General features: G+C 38.3%; 1 protein-coding gene and 1 pseudogene across 1 annotated transcript; both read right to left on the bottom strand.

Annotated features, from left to right (window-relative positions):
* Nucleotides 1–1,585: 1,585 nt before the first annotated feature.
* Nucleotides 1,586–5,844, bottom strand: LOC106910112 (ladderlectin-like). Its single transcript, XM_014976690.2, has 6 exons — nucleotides 5,795–5,844; nucleotides 5,630–5,722; nucleotides 5,186–5,286; nucleotides 4,918–5,052; nucleotides 4,720–4,831; nucleotides 1,586–1,880 (listed from the first exon to the last, which is right to left on the bottom strand). The coding sequence occupies exons 2-6, from the start codon at nucleotides 5,688–5,690 to the stop codon at nucleotides 1,801–1,803; spliced, it is 489 nt and encodes a 162-aa protein (XP_014832176.2). The 5' UTR covers nucleotides 5,691–5,722; nucleotides 5,795–5,844; the 3' UTR covers nucleotides 1,586–1,800.
* Nucleotides 5,845–10,120: 4,276 nt separating this feature from the next.
* Nucleotides 10,121–12,333, bottom strand: LOC106910113 (galactose-specific lectin nattectin-like; annotated as a pseudogene).
* Between the last annotated feature and the right edge of the window lie 9,511 nt (nucleotides 12,334–21,844).

Here is a 21,844-nt window from a genome sequence, read left to right as displayed (position 1 = left end):
GTCAGAACAGAGGGGAATCCCAAACAGCTGACATATCGCGCAACTGAGAGTCCGGTGGATATCAGAGATGATATGTGGAAATGTTTATTATTAGGTCATTATTATATATCAGTTAAAAATGTTAATTATGAAAAAATATATTCACCTCCAAATCATAGTGCAACAAATAGAGCGGCTGCTCCCGCCATCTTTTAACCACCGCCTTTTCTTTGTTTCTTTTATCTCTTACAATAAAAACTGTCACTATTGCTTCTACATCGTCATCAGTGTTTGGTTATTCTAAATTCCCGCTATGTTGGGGGTTTTACTGGATTATCCTCTGGAATCGCGATGTTTGTGACTTGAATCGGTTCGTGTTGCTCCTGCCGAGTGGCTGAACACGAACCGATTGAACCTGTTGGTCTTTTATCAGCTCTGTGGTCACAGAGGTTTGGAGAATCGGCCAACATACATATCCCTTCAAAATAAGATACAGATGTGCCACAAAAACGAGCATTTTACTTTCGTGAACATTTTAACTCACGATAATGACTAACGGAGCCCTGAGCTTGTTTCTCTGCAACGAGACGGTCCCATTTGGGAGTGATGGGAGACAATGACACCCGAAGTATTGCTTATATCCACAGCCTGCTTTTCTCTACGTGGAGAAGCAGTTTGAAGCTTCATTGCCTCATTAGCAGCCGGTCGCCGCATGTTACACAGAGCGGCTTGTAATGTTTGACTCACCTACCGGTCCGGGATAAATCCATCCTCCTGTCTCTTCTCTGGGCCTTTTCCCCTTTGCTAAGAAACTTTCCAAAGACATCTGATCCGTTTCTTACTCATTTTGCTGCTTGTGGGCTCAGTGTTGACGCGCAAGTAACAGAGATTCTGGTTAAAGGATTTTCAAAATAAAAGATCCTCCAGACTCAATACATAAAAGGGAAATATTTAATTATGTCTTGCGCATGGCGGTACCAACTGGTCCACGGACCGGGAGTTGCTACACCACTAGAGGGCGCGCCTGTATGAGTAGTTAATCAGTCAGCAATCTCTTCAAAGCACCAAGTTATTTTTCCCCTTTTTCAAATAAGATTTGGCTATAACAGCCAAACCAATTTTACCCGTCGTTAATGTTTTGTTTTTCTTCTCATGTAAGATCTACAGGAGTAAAACTAAAGAATTCAAACAAAGATTTCATTGGTTTAGTCCTCCCCAAGCTCCTAATTGCTACAGAACTGTTCCATGTTTTGTGTAAAGGGTTAAACTCAACTTTCAAATTGTACCAGATTGATTGTATTAGCCTCACAATTCCACTTTTAATCAGTTTTTTTTTTCAAACACACACTTAAGTTCAAAATCTAAAATTTGCAAGATTGATTTGATTTAATGTCTAGAAGTTAATAGAAACAACTAAATGTGCCTCAAACCTTTTACGGTGTTTGCTTATTGTGTTATGGTTTCATATTGTAAAGCACTTTGATCTGCCTTATTGCTAAAATGTACAATACAAATAAAGTTAACTTGGCTAAGCTACAGCTGAGGACCCAGACTGCTCAAAATAAAACATTTTACACACGAACAAAAACACATCCAGACCAGCGTATTTTAATGCCTGCCGTTTAATTTTGCAAAGAACAAGAAGGGAAGTTTAATCAGCAAAAAAGTACATAAAGCTGTTAGCTTACAGTACATTTGGCCTGATCGAATGAGAAGCAAGACAGAGATCCTCTGTCGATGTGCTGCCCCGCATCATCTTTCAAGCAGCATAGATAGAAAATAAAAAGATGCAAAACGAAGATGCTTCTTCATGTCTTCAGCTCAGTTCCGCTTCCTTTTTTTCAAAACGCAGACAGAGGGTAGGGAAAATGAACATCTGTAATCGTCCCAGCACTTTTCTTCTGCAAGCGAGAAAGACAGAAAACAGTTTTATACCAAAAAGGCCTGAAGCTTTTCTAAGGTCACAGCTGTATTCAGATTGGAATTATTCAGGAAAACCACTAAAGATAAAATAAATCAGTAACACTTTATTTGAAGGGGGTTGAATAAGACTGACATGACACTGTCATAAACATGACATAACACCTGTCATGAACATGAATAAGTCTTCATGAATATTTATGACTGTTGTCATAAAGCGTCATTCGGTAAATTATGACACTTTTAATACAAAGTTGCAGTGTCGTGGTACTCGAAATTGGTCTTGGTCTCGAGACCGGTCTTAAGACCATTTTTTGATGGTCTCGGTCTTGTCTCAGTCTCGGGCGCTGAGGACTTGGCATTTTATTTCAAGACCAGTCGAGACCACAACTGTGAAAATATCACTAAACGTACAGCATACTGTCCAGTTTATTTGTTAACATCTTTGTTTTCAGTGGATGCAAAACGCACCAATTAAAATCCAAGCAACTACGTGTTTCTCCCCTTGCCCCTCCCCTCCCCTCCCCACCTTTCACTCGCACGCGATGCTCTGAGACATGCGCAGTGGTTTTCTCTCAGCGGCAGCTAACTCAACATCGCTTCGCTTTCACAGACGGTGGGGATAACGTCTAACTATTTTCGTCACTTAGAAAAGTAGCTCAAAGAAGGTAAGATCCGTTGACGTGATGTTAGCAAAGCTAGCTGTATAGACACACATAAGCATTGTGATGAAAAAAAGTTGTCACTGACTGCGCTGAATTATTGTGCGGAGATGTTGACTGACTTGTCGCATATATGGGACAACGGCGCTGTGTCCAAAAGTCTGCAATATAGTGATGTGACATTCAGGAACAGTCGATTCATCTGCTCATCTCTTTACTTATTAGATAGGACTGGAGTGTTGCTGAGAGCCGTTGTTCTATCAGATAGCCATAAACTGTCAGGATAGCATACGTGCAGTGAGTACCATGCCTGCGCATTAAGAAGGCCGACCGTCAGAGGAGTTGTCAGTTCACCATACGCAGCAAGTTATGACGAAAATAAGTCATTAAATAGTTTTCAATGATAACTATATATATATACATGTGTTGTCATGGTTTCAAAGTGTATTTAAAGCAGGGTCTGGCTGCAGCTGGAGTCAACTACAACACACGCCCATGTAAAACTCACTTAACTGCTAAGTCAGGATGCCATACAACTGTTAATAACAAAGTGTATGACGATCTATGTCATGAGTCTATGTTGTTGATTAAATGAAATCTTATGGTAATGACGTGTCTGACAGATGTAGCCGGTGTTCTATCAGATAGCCATACGCTGTCAGAATAGTATACATGCAGTGAGTACCACGCCAGCGCATGCGCATTAAGTCCGACCGTCAGTGGAGTTGTCAGTATACGCAACAAGTTATGACGAAAATAAGTCATTAAATTGTTTATAATATGACATAATATGATAACTAGATAGATATACATGCGTTTTCATGGTTTCAAAGTGTATTTAAAGCAGGTCTGGCTGCAGCTGGATGCCATACAACTGTTAATAACCAAGTGTATGATGATCTACGTCATGATTCTATGTTGCTGATTAAATAAAATCATATGGTAATGACAGCGTATGCATGTCTGAGCTAAGCGTACAACTATCTGACAACGTATGCTGACCTGACAGAACACCATGAGTTCGTGTTAAGCGTATGACGATCTGACCTGACAGAACACCGGTTCTTTGTTCTTGTAATGCTCTGTGTACACTGCATCATTATTATATTTAATTATGTACGTTGATATTTAAATTAAAAAAGAACTAAAGCACAAGAACGAAAGAGCACGCAGAGCATGCACATTGCTCTTTGATTGTTTTTGTTCAAAGTGGCAACTGTAATGTCTGCCATGGTGTCAGACTACCTGGCTTCATGTACTGGGATAGAGAGTGAAAACAGTCACGATGAGCGCCTTCTGCTTGGTTACTTCTTGCTTGTTGCTCCTTGGTCAGTGTTCATGGTTGAGCGTTATTTACCATCAGGGCATTGCCTCAATTGCTATGTTTAATGGTGCAACAGTGGTGGTTTCTTACATGAGCAATATGGGCAAATGTCCAGGGTGTTATGTTTTTAGGGATGGCACGAGACCATCACACATTGTAACACAGAAATGGAATATTTAATATTGGTAAAATGTATTAAGTATTTAATATCTAGGTGTTTTTATGGGAATATGGATCTTTCAGATTATTTTGAGAAGCAATTTCGATCATATTTTACATTTCATTGTGTCATGTAGCTGTAGCTGGTCTTGGTCTTGACTTGGTCTCGGACCCTAAAAGTCTTGGTCTTGTCTTGGTCTCGGGTTAGGTGGTCTTGAACACAACACTGCAAAGTTGACATTATTCAAAATGTCTTTATGACAACTTGACATTAACCAAGAAATCATTACTGATAAAAATTTGTTATAAATGTTTTACTGATTGCACTTTAAAAATTAGGTAACTTTATGTTATTAAAGGTAAAGTTTAAACAGTAATAATTTCCTGGTTAATGTCAAGTTGTCATAATAAAGACATTTTGAATAATGTCAACTTTGTATTAAAAGTGTCATAATTTACCAAATGACGCTTTATGACAACAGTCATAAATATTCATTAAGGCTTATTCATGTTCATGACAGGTGTTATGTCATGTTTATGAAAGTGTCATGACAGTCTTATTCATCCCCCTTCAAATAAAGTGTTATCAATAAATCTTTATTTTATGTTTTTGCATGTGATCAGATATCTATAATATGTGCCTTAATCATTAATTAAAAGAAAGAACAGTTTTACCTGAGAAATTCATTTGAATGCAGTTCTGATTCCCGCCAAGATTGTTGGGTTCTCCGGGACACCAGTTTGTAAAAGTCATCAGGCTCCCGTCACTCCAAGACCAAGTACCTTCCTGGAAGGAGACGCATCAGGAGAATGACTCTCAGAGTCTGTGTTGAGCAGGTTCTGATGAATAGAGTAATATTGGGTAGTGCTAACCTCCGTTGCATCAGAGCCGCCGATCCATGTAACCTTCATCTCATAAGTGACACGCATAATGAGCGACTGAATTTCATGGTATTCTTCAGAACTGTGCACAGATGCAAGGTTTCCTCCCATGGAAACGCAATTTCTCTGCCAATCAATTGGGAAAAAAGAACAATTTATTGGAAAAACAATGTTGATGAAGCATTTACTTTTGTTTAGGAAGACGCAACATGTAAAGGCAGCTTCATGTTCCTAAACACGAATCATTGTCCAGTTATACCTCAGCTTTACCCCAAGTCAAACGTCTTGGAATATATTTGAAACAGCGTCCCTGGATTAGAGTCCAACCAGACGGGCATTCAGTTCTCAATCCATTGATCTCTTTGTGGGAAAAAAAATATAACAAACATTATCTATTATACCATTTCACCTAATAGTGAATGTTGCACTGAAAAATATTAAACTAATCTTCACTACTATCATGTAAAGGTTGTAACTGTACATTTTTGAGATATAAAAAGCCTTTTCTGGTCAGCTCAGGTTCAGCTGGTGTAACTAAATCATAAGTAGAAAGTGCACCAACAATCTAGAAACGGAACTTCTATCTCTATCTATAAATGATATATTTTTAATGTTAAAAAAGGACATTTAATTTCTTTTAGGCAGCAGGTTAAGTCATTTTAATTGCACAACTCAAGGATTCTTTCTTCTCACACTTACTGACCGTTTATGCTGCTCAGAAGCATCAAACCACAGAGAAGCAAAGGCAGAGTCAGCATCCTCATGGCTGCAGGTCCTGTTGGGTGATTATCACCTTCTGTGGAGCAGAATAACAGGAGAAAGTTAAGTAAAAAGGACTTGGAACAAAATAGAAGAATCAGCTTCTTACGTTCAGCTCTGAATCAGAAAGTTTCAGGTCAGATGGAGGAACAGCATTCAGCTTTTATAGGCACATTTATCTTAACATCACATCTTAAAGGAGGAAACAGAAACATTAAAGGGGCGGCCACATGCAGGCTGAGTTTTCTGAGCTAATCATGCTGCGTCCAACTCAACAGTCATTTATGGAACATTTGTTTCTTCCTCAGAAACCAAATTTATAACTTAAATTAGTTCAAAGTTACTGAGATTCATCAGAAACAAACATTCCTGTTTTTTTTTTACTTAAAAACGTCTGTTATTATTATTCATGCACATATACACAGTTTTGGTAACCTCAATTAATGAAAAAAAAAAAGTGTCAAAATCCCACAACGGTCATGGAAATAACCCAATAACAGTCATGGTGGATACAAATGTACTAAAAATGAACCAATGACAATCAGGCATCGCTTTTGAAATGCAGTTCAGTAGAATCATTTAAAACTAAATGAAACAAACGATGGTTCCTGTAACTTCATACAAATCAAATGATTTCTGTGACTCCACAGGTATTCAGGCCAAACGGATCTCAGGTTTGAAGTTTGTCTTCTCCAGGCGACGTGTTTCAGTTCAGATGTTCAGTAGCATTTACAGAATGGTCCGTTGTTTTGCTTTTAGATGGTTGGGTGTTTTCAGCTGCATGTTTTAGGTCATTTTCCTGCTGGAAGGCCTGCGACTGTGACGGAGGCCAAGCTTTCTGACTCCAGAACTGGTGTCAGACTATAAAATGCCTTTTATTGAGATTAAATTTGAATCCTGAACAGATTAAAGATGCAGCCCAGACCAAAGCCAACACTCCTCCATGTTTCTCTGCGGGACAGAGTTTTTTCTTGGTCTGCTTCATTTTGAGTCTGTGGTCATAAAGTTTAGTTTCATCTGACCAAAGAGTCAGTCCTTTGTTTTGCATGAAGTCAAACAGCGACAGCTGGTGCAATTGGACACTGACGAACCTTAATCCTGAAGTTAAACTTTAATTTCTTTGGCATTTTTTCTGGGCTCTTTAGTTACCATTCACATAATCCTTTCTTATTTCTCTATTTGCTCTCCCTCACTCCTTGATGCCTCTCTCTCTCTCTCTCTCTCTCTCTCTCTCTCTCTCTCTCTCTCTCTCTCTTTCTCTCTCTCTTGACTTGAGTGCACATCCTTAAATGGAAATGTTTTATTTGACCCAAAGGAGGAGGTAATGAACAATACAGAAATGTCCTGCATTTGATAAAATGCGCCTTATGCAATAAGCAAAAAAGTTACCCAGTAAGCTAGTGGGTGTGAAATGTACTTCTCTTTTGTGAGATCCTCTTTTTGTTTTGTGAAATGCTTTTTCCTGGCATGGACTTGATCAAAAGGTCACTGCGCTGTCGTCCCGATGTCTACTGATCTTACAACAAAACACATGTTGATAGTTGGTAGGGGAAAAAAGCCTGCTGCTTTGCTCCTCTAATCTTGAACTGAAATGTCACTTGTGTTTTGTTCCTCTTACATAATTTAATATATTTGTAGTTTCATCTGAAGGGGCAGCTGGGACTTTCTTGGCATCATCATTGACCTGCATGCTCCCTGTCATATTATCTGCTGCCGTTTTCTACTGAAACTTGTAAAACTTAGTCATATTTTCTCATGTTACAAAACAAAGACTTTTTTGTTCTCCACACTTTATGCATGTTTCTTACTTTACATTTTATGAAGCTGCACATTTTTTGTCTGTATTGTGTTATTAGCTCTTAATGTCATAAAATTTCTGCTGCACCGTTTCCATCATTTTAATTGTTTTTATTTTTATGTGAACATGTATGCTCCCACTTATCTTCCTTCTGCTCCTGGATTTCCAACTAGTGACACAATTAAGATTATCTCCAGTCTTTTCTTTTTTTTAAATCGTATATCTATTAGCAATAATAATATCATTATAATTATGGTTTCCATAAAATTGTGTTCACAACGTCATCATTTTATATTTTACATTAAAATGTGGCTGAGTTCCCATCATGAAAAGCTCGTATTCAACAGAAGCATTTAGTATTATTAGTTCTTTTTGTAAAATTGACCAATAGAGTTTTTCTCACTTTTTGTCACTGTCAGTTTGCATACAGTTCTTTAAACAGAATTATTTTTATTTGACTCACAAGAGGAAATAATGAACAAGACAGAGATGTTGCACATACATTGCACAATAGCTTTGGTATCATGCAGTAGTTAATACACGTGCAGTCGACTCCTCTGTTGTTTGTCCTGTGTTTGTTTTGTGAAATGCTTTTGCCCAGAGATGGACTTGGACACCAAACGTCACAACACTGTTGACCTCGTGTTTGTGTGTCTTGCAGAAAACACATTTTAGCGGTTGTTGTTTGTATCTTCTTTAAAGTATCAGAACCGTACCGTATCTCATCTCGTTTTCCCTGAGTCATGTTCGGCTTCATGCTAACAAACCCACATCTTCAGTCATTGTGACTCGTGGTTTTACATGAAGGCCTTCTCTGCTGAACTAAAACTACCAGAACCTCTGGCATATTTCTGCAATCTAAACTGTTATGTTTGTTTAACTAAATTTAATTAAAGTACTTCCAAAAAGGTATTCTCTCTTTTTTTAAATATGTGGCTGTAATGTGGAGCCACTTGTTCTGCCACATGATGGGTTCAGATTAGGGATTAGGATTAGTTCCAGATTGATTAAGGCCGAATCCATCATGTCTGCAGAGGAGGTAGCATTTCCCAGAAGATCCTATGTGTCCATAAAGTTCACTGAGCCATTCATTAATCAATAATCAATCTGCTGTATCTCTCATTTCATGTCCAGCGGTCGGTAGTGGTTCCCTCATATTCACCTCCATTTTGGGATTTCAGGTTAGAAGATGATTAAAATCATTTTTCAGAATCTCTCATTTTTCTTTGACGATGTCATTATCTCCAGTGTCCATAATTAGATTAGACTATAATCTCACTAAAGTGTGAGATGCATTGTAAAAAAAAATCCGAATTTGTAAGTACTGCAATACCTAAGTATTTTAAGTATGTGCATTAGGTGATACTTTTATGGAGCCACTTTAACTTTTATTTGAATGATATTTGACGGATAGGATCAGCACTTTTTCTCCTTCCTCCTACAGGGTTTGGAAAGTTGCTTCATGTCTGAGCTTGTAAACAATTGAACAGATGAAGGTGGCACCTTTAAGCGTCTGTGAATAAAAATGTCTATGTGATAAACTTTAAGATTTCAGGGTAAGTTCTCTTTTCAGTGCTGTACCTTTAAAACACCCACAATAGTGGGTTTAATCCTTAACTAACTCAGCCAAGAGCTAAACTGCACAAAATGACAACAAATTTCTACTAATTTTAGGAAAAAGGTGTTTCACACATTTGTAATTTTTCTGTAAAGCTAAACAAAAAGCTCTATCAGTAGGTGCCACGTCATGGCTCATTTATTTAAAAAGAAACAAAAATGTGGAGGCTGCTTACAAGCCTGACATCATCATGCATCTTTTGAATGTTTCATGTTTTCTTCTAGTCTTTAATAAATGAGTTGTGAGCAGATTAATTTACTGCAGTTGGCTCAGTATCTTAAACAAGTTTCAGGTTAAAGCGCTCCACACTGACTCCTATTGGTCGCATTATGACACTGCAAGAGAGGGGTTCATTATTTTAATTAATTTTAAAAAGACACCAACAAAAGGCTTAATATACATCTGAACTGTTTAATCAGAGAAGATGTCCCTTATTGATTTCTAATTGATTTCTAATACAACAGTAAATCCAAATCCACATAAGCCTGATGTGTCATGTCTTAGGTAATATTACATTTTTAACATAAAATGTTTTCTTCTTTCCTTTGAAGCCAAATAATTGATAATAAAATTTGAGGATAACTGTTTTTGGTTAATTATGTTGTTGCTTGGTTTTTATGCTGTTCTGGACTCTGATGAAGACTGAATTGCGTTGCATTTTGAGTCTAGTTGTTTATTATACAAGACGTGAAACTGTGACTTAAAGTTGTAGTTACCAGTGAAGCTCAGCAGAGAGCGCTCCACACAATGTGTGACCAATTCAGGCCAAGGGGCATCTTAGGAACCAGACCATAACTCACTGCAACCGTGTGTTTTGTTTTCTTAACATGCTGCTATTTCCTTCATTGTGTTACACATTTTGTTGTGTTCCAAAGTCACTTAAGGTATAAAAAATACACAAAACCAATTTGTTTCTGTCAGAAACTTTATTTTGCAATAGAGAAGAGAAGAAGGTCAAGCTGAGGTAAAAGCATTCTTTCCACAACACATTCAGTTTTCAGGAGAAAATCCACCTCCTGAATCTTGTCGCGTCACTCATTTCATAGCGTTACAGCAGAGAGAGAGAAGTTAGACGTTCAACGTCTTCGTCGGATGTTCCTTCAGTTCTGAGTTTAATTCGTAGCACAGACGAACGGGTAACGGTAGTTGCATGGGCGGGCAATCCCACAATAGCAACCTGCAAGCACAAACAATGATTTTCACAATAAAGGCTCTTTGTGTGGTTTAAGTTACTAATAGTGATTTCAGGAATAGCTTACTGGAGATAGGATAATTCACTGCCAGGCAGTTGTAAGTGCCGCTGCTTGGAGGCCCTGAATTGCACCAGTCGTTGAATTGGAATCGTGAGCCGTCACTCCAGAACCAGATGCGGTCCTACAAGGACGAAGCACAAGGAGCAAGAAGAAGTAAAGGGTGAATGTTTGAAATCCATAAATAATCTGTTGGGTTGAAAACATTTCCTTCAACTAGCAACTTTTTAAATTAAGTTATCAACTAATGAATTTCTGGTAATTTTTCTAAAATGGGCAAAAAATTAAAAAGAACTTTTCCAAAGTCTCACAAATTCTGCAGAACAATAATTGCAATGATTTCTTAGACATACCTCCTGAGAATCAGAACCTCCAATCCAAGACAATCTGTATGTGTTAGCCTGGCTGTAGATGAAGCTTCTCAGCCAATCATATTCACTGTTGGTTGGTGCGGTTGCCAGGTTTCCACCTTGTGCTCTACAGTAGTTCTACAGAGGGAAAAATGAGAAGAAGAAAAATATGAATACTTTATATAAACAAAACAAAAGTCAAACATAGTTTGCTCAGTTAAACATCTTGTTACCTCAGCCTGAGCCCAGGTGTAAGCAGATGAAAAGTAGCGGAAACAGCGAGATCGATATAAAGTCCAACCGCTGGGCAAGACGTCGCTCTCTTGACCACATGACTTGGTTCTGAAGGAAACACAGGCAGGAATCTGATAGTCATCCATTAAAACCTTAAACCCACTTTACAAGAAAACCTTCATGTTTGTTTCTTTTACAATAAAAAAAATATTGAGGAAAATAAAGACCTACCTGATGTGTCAGCATCACTTTCAGGTTCTTCTTCTACCTGTTCTTCTTCTACTTGTTCTTCTTCTTCTACCTGTTCTTCTTCTTTTGCTTCTTCTAAAACAATTACACAATTTTAGGTAGCTAATATTTTTAGCTTGATTAGTTTGAAAAGATGCTGTAACAATAATTGAAGTTGATTTTATTTCAACAAACCCTCTGGAGCTGCTTCGGCCCCCTCAGATTCCTCTTCCACAGCTGGAGAAAAACAAACATTAACTCATCATTAAATATATGTTTTGGGGCAAACTCTGTCATGTTTCCTACTTCCTGTTCAACAATAAATCAAATCCAGCTCACCTTCCTAGCAGCCTCCTCAGCCTGAGGTTCTGGAGAAGATTCATGTAGTTAAAAGAAAGTCAGAAGATTTCAGTCATAAATGAATTCTTGGTTAACAAAATGTGTTGTGCTGTGTAAACACTGGCTGCTAGCATGTGAAGCAGGTCAAGTAGTATTCATGAAAACAAACATTTAAATAGCCTGAATTTCTGCAAATAATTTTAAACCATGTGTCACAGAAAAATTTCCATTTTTCTTAATAATTTAGGATGAAGCTCACCTTGGGTGGCAGTTTCCTCCTGGGAATCTGTGGAGGTTAAACAGAGTTAGTGTTTTTACTCTTCATTCACTCGGCTCTTCTATCTGATGGCAGCAGACATTTGTGTTGAGGGATTTTTAAACGAGGCCTGTTTAAGTCTGATCCTCAGGACTGCATTAGGTTTATGGAGGCTTCTTTGATTAATCAGACCTGACTGCACAAACACCCAAACACTGCCGTTGCCATGCCAACAGTGGTCATTAAACCACTTGCCAACAATGAACAAGAGCCAAATATTGTATATTGAGATATTTTAAAACAGAAATGAGCTCAAAATATAAAATAAACACAACATATAAACTTTTATGGCATAAAGTGACTGACATAAACATTATTAGTTCAAGAAACTTAATGTGTGGCTTAAAAACATGCAACTATAAGACTGACCTTCATCAAGACATCAAATGCTAATGCTAATAATGCTACTTTGTAGATTGAACATTTTACTTCTGTATAGTCCACAGAGACGTACCAGCAGCACAGCTCAGAGCCAGCAGGGCAGAGAGAAGGACGGACACAGTCAGCAGCCTCATGGTGGAGACAATCGTCACCTAGAAACAAAGAAATACAGTCAGTCAAAGACAATAACTTACAGTAAACCAGCCATTCTTAGTCTAATAATAATGTAACAGCTGTTTCTACCAACGCCCGGATGGGAATTACCTTCTTTCCTTTAGTTGAGCTTCAGACTGGAGCCTCGGCTTTCCTTTCTGGAAGTGATGAACAGATCCAAGACCAAATCTTATATAGTGTTTCTGCCAGGCTGCCAAACAGGAACGAGCTCCATGCATGTCATCATTATGCACACACATGACTAAATAAATATATTAAATAACCTATGTTCATTCCAACATGGTATTATGTTACATTTGTCTTGACTGTATCATCTAACATGAACCTGGGCGTTGTTTCAGTTCAGTGTAATTTGTTTAGAAAGGAATCTAATCGAACCTCCATCTCTTTCTTTTCTTTCTAATTTCAAATTAAGTTTCCACCTAAATATACAATCTGAATTTGTTACATGTATATCGAGCTAACACATCAGTGGCGGATGCTAATAACATGTACTTATGTCACCTTTAACCCTGAACATGGACCATGTTGCTATATGTGGATTATAGCTCAGGTTGTCCCACATCTCGGCTGCAGACTCCTTTACTCTGCATCAAGGTGCTCCACAAAGCTGCGTTTTCAGCACTTTCCATTCATTCAGCAAACACATCATGTTAGTCATTAGTTACTGCATGTTTCCATCTATGTTTTTATGCACATTTTGAAGTATTATAGTAGAAACAGTCGAAATTTGAAATAATTTCCTCAATTTTGTAAAAAGTTAGTACCACTAACTGAGGTGGTTTTGGTTTTTCTGACAGAGTTAATGCACTAAAGTGGAGATGGAAACACATTTGCTGAATAAATTCTGACATAGGAAACTTTCTCATCCACTGACTTTCTCTATTTCTCTGAGATGTTCAGCCCATGATAGTTTGCAGCCTCTACTTCCTGTTTTTTACATTCATACGTATCTTTGACATCTGATGAAATTATGCTCTGCTTAGCCTGATTGAGTCGATTCAAGCCAGTAGATGGAAACTTTCATAATTTGTATTTTTTCTGACATTTCAAATGTTTGCTTAACATTCACACTTACTGTTGATAGAAACATAGCTAATGTGATTATGCTGTAGAAACAGATGATAAAGTCATCTATTGTACAATTTATATCAAGATTTCATTCTCGTGTTGTACTGTACACTTTTTAAAATTGAGAAGTAAACTCACCGGCCACTTTATGAGGTACACCTGTCCAACTGCTCATTAATGCAAATGTTGAATCAGGCCTGTAGTCACGGCCAAGACGATCTGCTGCAGTTAAAGCCGAGCATCAGAACGAGGAAGAAAGATGATTTAAGTGACTTTGAACGTGGCATGGTTGTTGGTGTCAGACGAGCTGGTCTGAGTTTTTCACAAACTGATGATCTGCTGGGATTTTCACTCATAGCCATCTCTAGGGTTTACAGAGAACGGTCAGAAAAAGAGAAAATATCCAGTGAGTCTCAGTTCTGTGAGCACGAATGCATTGATGAGGTCAGAGGTCAGAGGAGAATGGTCAGTCTGGTTAAAACCGAGGTCTACAGAAGAGCATCTCTGAACTCTCAACACGTCAAACCTTGAGGCGGCTGGGCTACAGCAGCAGAAGACCCCACCGGATGCCTCCTGTCAGCTAACAACAGGAAACAGAGGCAACAATTCACACAGGCTCACAGAAACTGGACAATAGAAGATGGAAAGACGTTGCCTGGTCTGATGAGTCTGGATTTCTGCTGCGACATTCAGATGGTCGGGTCAGAATTTGGTGTCAGCAACATGAAGCCTGGATCCATCCTGCCTGGTATCAACGGGTCAGGCTGGTGTAATGGTGGGAGGATATTTTCCTGGCCCTTTGGGCCCATTAGTACCATCTGAGCATTGTGTCAAATCCTCAGCCTACCTGAGTATTGCTGCTGACCACGTCCATCCCTTTAAGGCCACAGTGGACCATCTTCTGATGGATACTTCCAGCAGGACAACCCTCCATGTCATAAAGCCTGAATCATCTCAGGCTGGTTTCTTGAACGATGAGTTCACTGAACTCGACTGGCCTCCACAGTCACCAGATCTCAGTCCAGTAGAAACCTTTGGTGGTGGAACCGGAGATTCACATCATGGATGTGCAGCTGACCAATCTGTACTAGAGCAGAAGTCCAAACTGGTGTTTCTGGTACTATAAAACCGCTCCATGACATCAATGGGGTCCGGATACATCACATGGGAACCCAAATTATATCCATTTTTTAGACCCTGTTTTCATTTGATCTGGGAATTTTGCATTAAAATATGCAAAATCAGTTAAATTATTATCAATTATGGGAAAACATTAGAAATTGCACTATAACTTTTCTTTGAGTGTGATGATGCAATAATGAAACGGTGGCAACATTTTCAGTCAAGCATGAAGCTGAATAAGGATGTTTGTTCTGAGGCGTCAACAGCCGCATGAAAACTAGTAATGTTGACCCAGAGGCTGAAGGGCAGGGACGCTTCTTTCATGTATCTGGTTACTGACGTCTCAGTTTCCAGTCATCACATTATTTACTTTCACAGTAAACAGCTTAGAGTAAGAATAAGAATATCTTTATTAGTCACTCAGGAGGGAAACTGACATTTCAGTAAAACCCGTCCAAAAAGAGAACATAAAACAAACAACATAAGACGTAAGTCGACGTGTGCCTGAGGCTGCGGTTCAGATTAAACAGATAAAAATAAAAGGGCCAGCCGTGACCAACAGGAAGAGCTAAGCTGTAATAATAGTCAGCATTGATATTTTCCTCTGCAGGAATCAATAAGGATGATTGTTTAGATGATGATTAGCAGACTTTGTGGTTAAAGAGCATGTTGGTCATATTCTGTTTGTTCTATCTGAAATAAAGGAGAAAAGACTCATGAACTGGACATAATGTTAAAAATACACTTAAAAACAAACTAAATGATAATCCATATTTTAAATTAAATGGATTAGTAACATGGAAATGTTTCTCATTAAATAATTCTCAAAACCTTCAGTGGATTATTGGACATAAAATACGGACATTTCAGCTCACGATAAATTACATAAAACTAATCCAAATAAAAGTGTCTTGTGATGCAATCATCAGTTAAAACACATGTAACTGAATAAGGGAGTGCTCAGAGATCAGTGTTTGGACTGCAAACATGACACTGAATCAGGGAGTTGTCACAGAGGACTGCGGAAAGCAAATAATAATCAAACAGAGTTGGTTTGTCCTCTGGCACCATGAGTCAGCAGCAACTGGTAATAATTTTAAATAAAACTTTTCCTCTGCATGTTATAGAGAAAGAACAAAAAGAAAACTAAACTAACTTCAACGGGCTGCACAGCTCCACCAACTGCAAGCCAGCTGTTGGTGGAGCTGTTGCCTTGCAGCCAGAAGGTTCTGGGTTCGGTTCCCGGCCCGGGGTCTTTCTGCATGGAGTTTGCATGGTGGGTTCTCTCCAGGTAGTCCAGTTTCCTCCCACAGTCCAAAAACATGACTGTCAGGTTAATTGGTCTGTATAAATTCTCCCTAGGTGTGAGTGTGTGCATTGCATCTGTGTTGCCCTGCAATGGACTGGAAACCTGGCAACCTGGCAACCTGCGACAGGCAGGGTGGCCCCGCCTATCTCCTGAAACGTCTCACTGGAGATAGGCATCAGCACCCCTCCTGACCCCAGTAGGGTGTAAGAAAATGGATGGATGGAACTAACTTCAACACGCTCTCTTCATACCAGGGTTAAAAGGAACTTGGTAAATGTGGATCAACACTTGTCTTCTGTGAGTATCGACAAGCTAAAAAGACATGCAAACACTGAACAGCAGCCTTATTGTCATAAATCGCTCCACGGTTCATATAGAAGAATGACGTCAGCACCATGAAACGGTGGCGGATGCACTTCCTCACCAACCTTTGAGATAAATCCCAAAGGCTCTTTCTGCGATTTTACAGCCTTTTTTTTACTCTTTCTTTCTAACACAACTGAAGGAATGAAACAACAAGAAAAACAGTGCAGCTGGATCGTCTCTTTAATGAAAGCCGACTGGTTGGGCTGCGAAAGAATCATTCAAATTAAAGCTTTCTTCCCTTGTTTGGCTTTGCAAAAATAAACCTTTGAAGCATCAAAATAAAATGCTTTCTGAATTAAGTAAATATCCTTAAAAATTGCATAAATATTTTTTAACTATGAAAAAATGTCTTAAAGGGGCAGAGTGTAAAAGCAACTTTTTTGAGCATTACATTATGTTATTTTATTTCCTCATCAAAAACAAACCTACATTGCTGCCGTGATTCTTTCATGCATGTTTGAGAAATCCTGTTACGGCCCCTGGCCTCTAGAGGCTGTGCAGTCTCTCTTTTTGAGAGTTCCCTGGTTCAAATCCCGGACGAGCCCCCACTTCTGTTACAACCCCAAAGTCTAGAGCAGGGCTGGGCAATCCCAGTCCTCGAGAGCCGGTGTTCCACAACTCTTAGATGTCTCCCTGGTCTAACACACTTCAATCAAATAGCTGAATCACCTCTGAAGTGAAGTCAAGTTATCCAGAGTCCTGCTAATGCTCTCATTATTTGACTCATGTGTGTTGAAGTAGAGTTACAGGATACCGGCCCTTAAGGTCTAGAGTTGCAACTCCAGCAAATAAACAAGTTAATCTGAACTAAATTCAAAAGGACCAAGATAAAAACACTAATGGAGCACCGAACCTCCCAAACACAAGCTTCTGGACTCAATCAAGAGCAGAGTTAAACTGCTAAGCAGAACAAAATGGGTCAGCAGAACAACATATTTCAAATCTGCCCATAAAAGTCTTCAAAAAGGCTAACAAACAAGCAAAGTGGGGGGTAAGATGTACAAAGCCTCTTCCTGAAAGCTTAATAAATTATTTAAGTATTTCATGATATTTGACTTCCTAAAGGCGAAGTTTCAAAATGAGCATGAGTTCTTATAAAGACAGGCCCAATTTCAAGGTGTTAAATCAGGAAGTACAATTTTGTTTAAGTCATATTTGATATATAGCATTTTGACAACAATTGAAGGTAACATAGTTAATTGATTATGCTATAAAATGGAGCACACATAGTGCTACCCCTTTAAAATGTAGCTTGAAGTAGAAACAATTTGCTCAATACTGTCACCACGACAGTAGCTGTGGCACTAATTCCAGCAACTGATGCTGCACAAAGTGCTTTGCAAACCAAAAAGCATCGAGAGTGCTTGCTGGCTGCATTAATGTGGCAGCACTGCCCCCTGCTGGAAGAAACTCAGACATTTAACACACGTCTGACCCACACTGGGCCCAGCTCACTCCTCACAGTCCAGGTACTGGAGCCTCCAAAAAGTTCATTTGTACAGGATAAACTTTCACTGCCTTTCAGAAACAAGGCAGTTTAAAGTGCTTTACACAAGAAAAACGTGTGATAAAAGCATGTGAACGTGTGTATGTGAATGTAGTGGGAAGTCCTTCAGTGTTCTCTGGATTTGATAAAGTGCTATACAAACACAAGATAATCCCCACTTATTGCTGCTTCTGTAGATTAATCATTTGCTTTGTTAGAGACTGATGTGTGCTCAGATTCAAGTCTGCAAATAAATCTGAGAAAGTCAAAAAGTTAAGTCAACATCTGCAGCGCTTGTTGGCACAACAAATGAAATCTGCCTGTTGGCTCTGAAACATTTGAAACACCCTTTTAGCTGCGTCTACCAACTTCTAATCTCTAAGTCAAATAAACCTGGCAGGTTTCAGATGTTAGATTCAACTGTGAAATGGAAAAGTAATTGTAAAACCTTGTTTGCAGTGTAAAAGCAGCAATGCAGCATGGCGTAGAGGTGCAGGTGTTTGACTCCACAACCCTAAACCTCAGCTGAACATCTTCCTCCTTCTCTCAGTTCTCACTTCCTGAAAATAAAAAAACACAACTGGCAGAATTTTAAACAAATGTCTGCTGAGGTTCATTTAATAAATGTCACACCAATTTTTATTGTTGTTTCAGTCTAACTTTGGGTTGTTTGGCAGTTTTGGAGTCTCCAGCCTGTTTGAATTGTACAGAACAGCAGAGAAGTGACTTAATCTCACACCATAAACATTAAGGTTTAGCAGAAAGCATTTCATGGTTGCTATTTATTAAATCCATGCACTTGATTTTACATAGCTTACTGAAAAATAGTGTTAATTATGAACGACCACAAACAAAGGCTGATGGCTCTAATGCAATGTTTCTGCTAACTCACTGCAGAAGGAAGCTGCAACTTCAGATAAATGAATTTGTGTTCTGGCTCGAGGCCCAAATGTTGCATTATGCTGACATGTAGCGCAGAAAGATTGAGTGGGCCGATGTTGAAACCAGCAGTGTAAATGTGTGGCTACTTAATGAAGGTTTTATTGATCAATCAATAATGCACCACATTCAATGATGGATGAAACGATAATAATGCCGCTGTGACAACACTGATGTGCTCACAGGCTGAGTTTCGTTAAATCAAGACACCTGTTCATTGTTGCCTTTGAACCGTAATAACTGGAACGTTGACCAACATATTTGATGTTCATTGACAAAATGTTAGCATGTTACTGGTTTTCACAATTGTTCGTTATTTGTGATGTTTTTTATGTTTTCAGGATGTAAAGCACTTTGAACTGCTATGTTGCTTAAATGTGCCACACAAATAAACTTGACTGATTGATTTACTGCATGAACAAACTTATTCACATCGTTTTATATACATTTGTTATGTAATGGAAACACCACAATTCAGAATTAGCAGAATGTCAACAAAGATTTGTGCACATTTGTCATGAAAACGCAGCTGGTGACCAGAAACATCAAGACAGCCACTCATGCATGAACTCATACCTGATTAAATGAAAACAAAAATCCTGACCGTCATGTTTTTGGACTGAGGGAGGAAGCTGGACTCCAAAGTAAACCCACAAGAGCAGAGGGAAAAAAATGCATGCTGGGAACCCAGAGGCCAGTAAATTAAACACCAGACTTTCTTGCTGTACCAACAGTACCACTGTAGCTCTGGTTTGTTCTTTGCTGTTGACAAGTTTAACTCGAGGAAATCCTGCAGCGCTGTGGGAGAGAAACATCACGTCATTCTGAAATCAACATGTTCATTCACCAAGTGCTGCTTTAGAGAAAATACAGATCTCGGTTGTTAGCTGTGTTTCTGAATGATTTGACATTCAAGATTTTATTATTCAGAAAAAAATATTGTTTTGATAAAAATCAAATATTAAAACTGAAGCTGAACAGTTATGATGGTTTTTTTTGCATGTGTTAAGTAGTTATTTTTTCTCGGTTTTGTAACGTAGCTTCCATGTTCTAACGCAGAGAAAAGTCTGACCTTTTTTCATATCTCCTTTTCTCCTGTCATTGTTAGGCAACACCTCTGCTGCAACGTTCACAGTCACGTCCGTCACACAGATCAGGACAATATTTTTGTTGTTGCATTATGATGCCACAAGTTTTCATCGAGATTTAATCTATAAATGTCATCCTGCCTGTTTACTTAGAAAAAATAAGTTTTTTCTAATGCAAAAACTTCTTTTTTGCATTAGAAGTTTAATTTAAATATGACGTTTTCCTGGTATGGGTTAAAGGTGAAGAGAAAAATGTGGAAAAAAATAAAGTTTTTATTTCCTATCACACCACAATCATTCTGTATTATTCTAAGATATTTGTCCAACCACACATTTAAGCTGCACAACATAAAAACAAATCCAGTCGTATGTCAGTGGAGGCAGCTACGCAGTCAACCTGCAGCTACTGCACCAAGTCACTGAACTGCAGCAAACACTCATACACCACACTTTTTTGTAATTGTTCTTAAATAATGCCTGTTAGCTTCTTTTTAACCAAAGAAAAAAAAAGCTGTTAAAAATTATACCACTGAGTTTCCTGCTCTCTTGGATGGGTAGCAGAAACACACATCGGCTCATTTTTACAGGCAACAGCTTTTATTTGCACATTGAAGTAATAAAATGAAATGGTTTATGGTTTATATAAAATGCAAAGGTATAATTCTCCAGATGTTTGATAATGCAGATAAGTTATGGGCAGATATGTACCTTTGTACATATCGATATTGTACAGATTGTTTACAAAGCACTATTGTACAGACTGCAGATTATTAATTTTCACTGTTCATACTGTACATAATCTTACATCTTACATTTTATGCATTTATCTTATTTTTATTTTTCATATTGTAATTTGATCTATCTATTCTAAAGTAAAAGATTAAGTGTAATTATGATGCTGTCAGTTTTGCTGCCATCTTTTGGTATTATTGAGTCATTACATGAGGATGGGACGATTGCCCTCATCTTTTAACTGCTTGTTCTCTTCTGCCACCTGCTGGTCTTTACAGGTTACTGCAGGGAGTTCTGCACACATCAGCTTTCTGTTTATTCTAGGGTTTGTCCAAAGTGCGGCCTGTGGGCCATTTGCTGCCCATAGAATGATTTTATGCAGTTCCTAAAGATAACTGAAGATTTACACCTGTACCAACACATGTGGTCAATGTTTATTAACTTTATTATTTTAATTTATTACAGACAAATTAAATACATTTCTAAAATTAGAAATAGTTGGGTACAGCAAAGTATTTTAATAAACATTAAGGCGTTTTCATTAATTTCATAATAACTGCAGGATAAACAGAGATCCAAATGTTTCCCCTCAGACTGACAGGAAGAAACATATGGAAACACTGATGAGTCGAAACTCATGCAGAGATTTTATGGCTCTATTATAGGCAGAAGCCACATTGTCTAGGTAATTATAGGGTCTGATTTATGGAAATCATCGGGATTGAATGAAGACTTGGATTAGTAAGCTGATTACTGTGTGATCTCTTTTTTACTTGTTTACTCTGTGTCAACTCTTTATTTCTAAAAAAATATATAGAAGGAGATCTTAAAACCACTTAGTAAGTTAGTCTGACTTTGATGTTAATGTTAAACCTCATTCTCATCTCCTTCTGTCTAACTCCATTTTCTTCAATACTCATAAACCCTCTTTATGAAACGTAAGCAGCCGACTGGTGTGATTATAACAAACAGCAACAGAATATAAACTACAGCATCGTCAAGAGTTGTTGAACATTACAAACTCTAAAAATATCATCTGAAAGACATGGAGAACATCACAGCTGTGTGTAGAATGACCTTAATGTCCTGACCGAACAATCCTGTTGCGCAAACATTAAAATCGCTTTCTCAAAGCGTCAAAATGATTTTACTGATCCACTACCAAATATAGACAGAGAAACAAGACCACTTTAGCTCTGTGTTGCTGCTTGTTGCACAAGACAGAGCCATAAATAAAGTGTTACCAAAATATAACTAAATAAGGTGTTGAAACATCTCAAGAGAAGCTCAGTGATGATATACAGAAGTGGAAAGTTCTTCTACATGACAAGCTACTCATCTTTTTACTTGTATCTCCA

The sequence above is a fragment of the Poecilia mexicana genome, unplaced genomic scaffold (genome assembly GCF_051168715.1).
Source record: "Poecilia mexicana isolate PSO_F unplaced genomic scaffold, ASM5116871v1 scaffold_18, whole genome shotgun sequence".
Taxonomy (NCBI): Eukaryota; Metazoa; Chordata; class Actinopteri; order Cyprinodontiformes; family Poeciliidae; genus Poecilia; species Poecilia mexicana.
The sequence above is the reverse complement of the archived record's forward strand: the minus strand, read 5'-3'. Positions and strand labels throughout refer to the sequence as shown.

Bases quoted from the DNA above. Each gene is read 5' to 3' on its own strand.
- LOC106910112 (XM_014976690.2), bottom strand. From the start codon at position 5,690: ATGAGGATGCTGACTCTGCCTTTGCTTCTCTGTGGTTTGATGCTTCTG. The intron at 4,832-4,917 runs GTTAGCACTACC...GTCTCCTTCCAG, and splicing joins GCGGCTCTGATGCAACGGAG to GAAGGTACTTGGTCTTGGAG. The intron at 1,881-4,719 runs GTAAAACTGTTC...TCTCGCTTGCAG, and splicing joins CATTCAAATGAATTTCTCAG to AAGAAAAGTGCTGGGACGAT.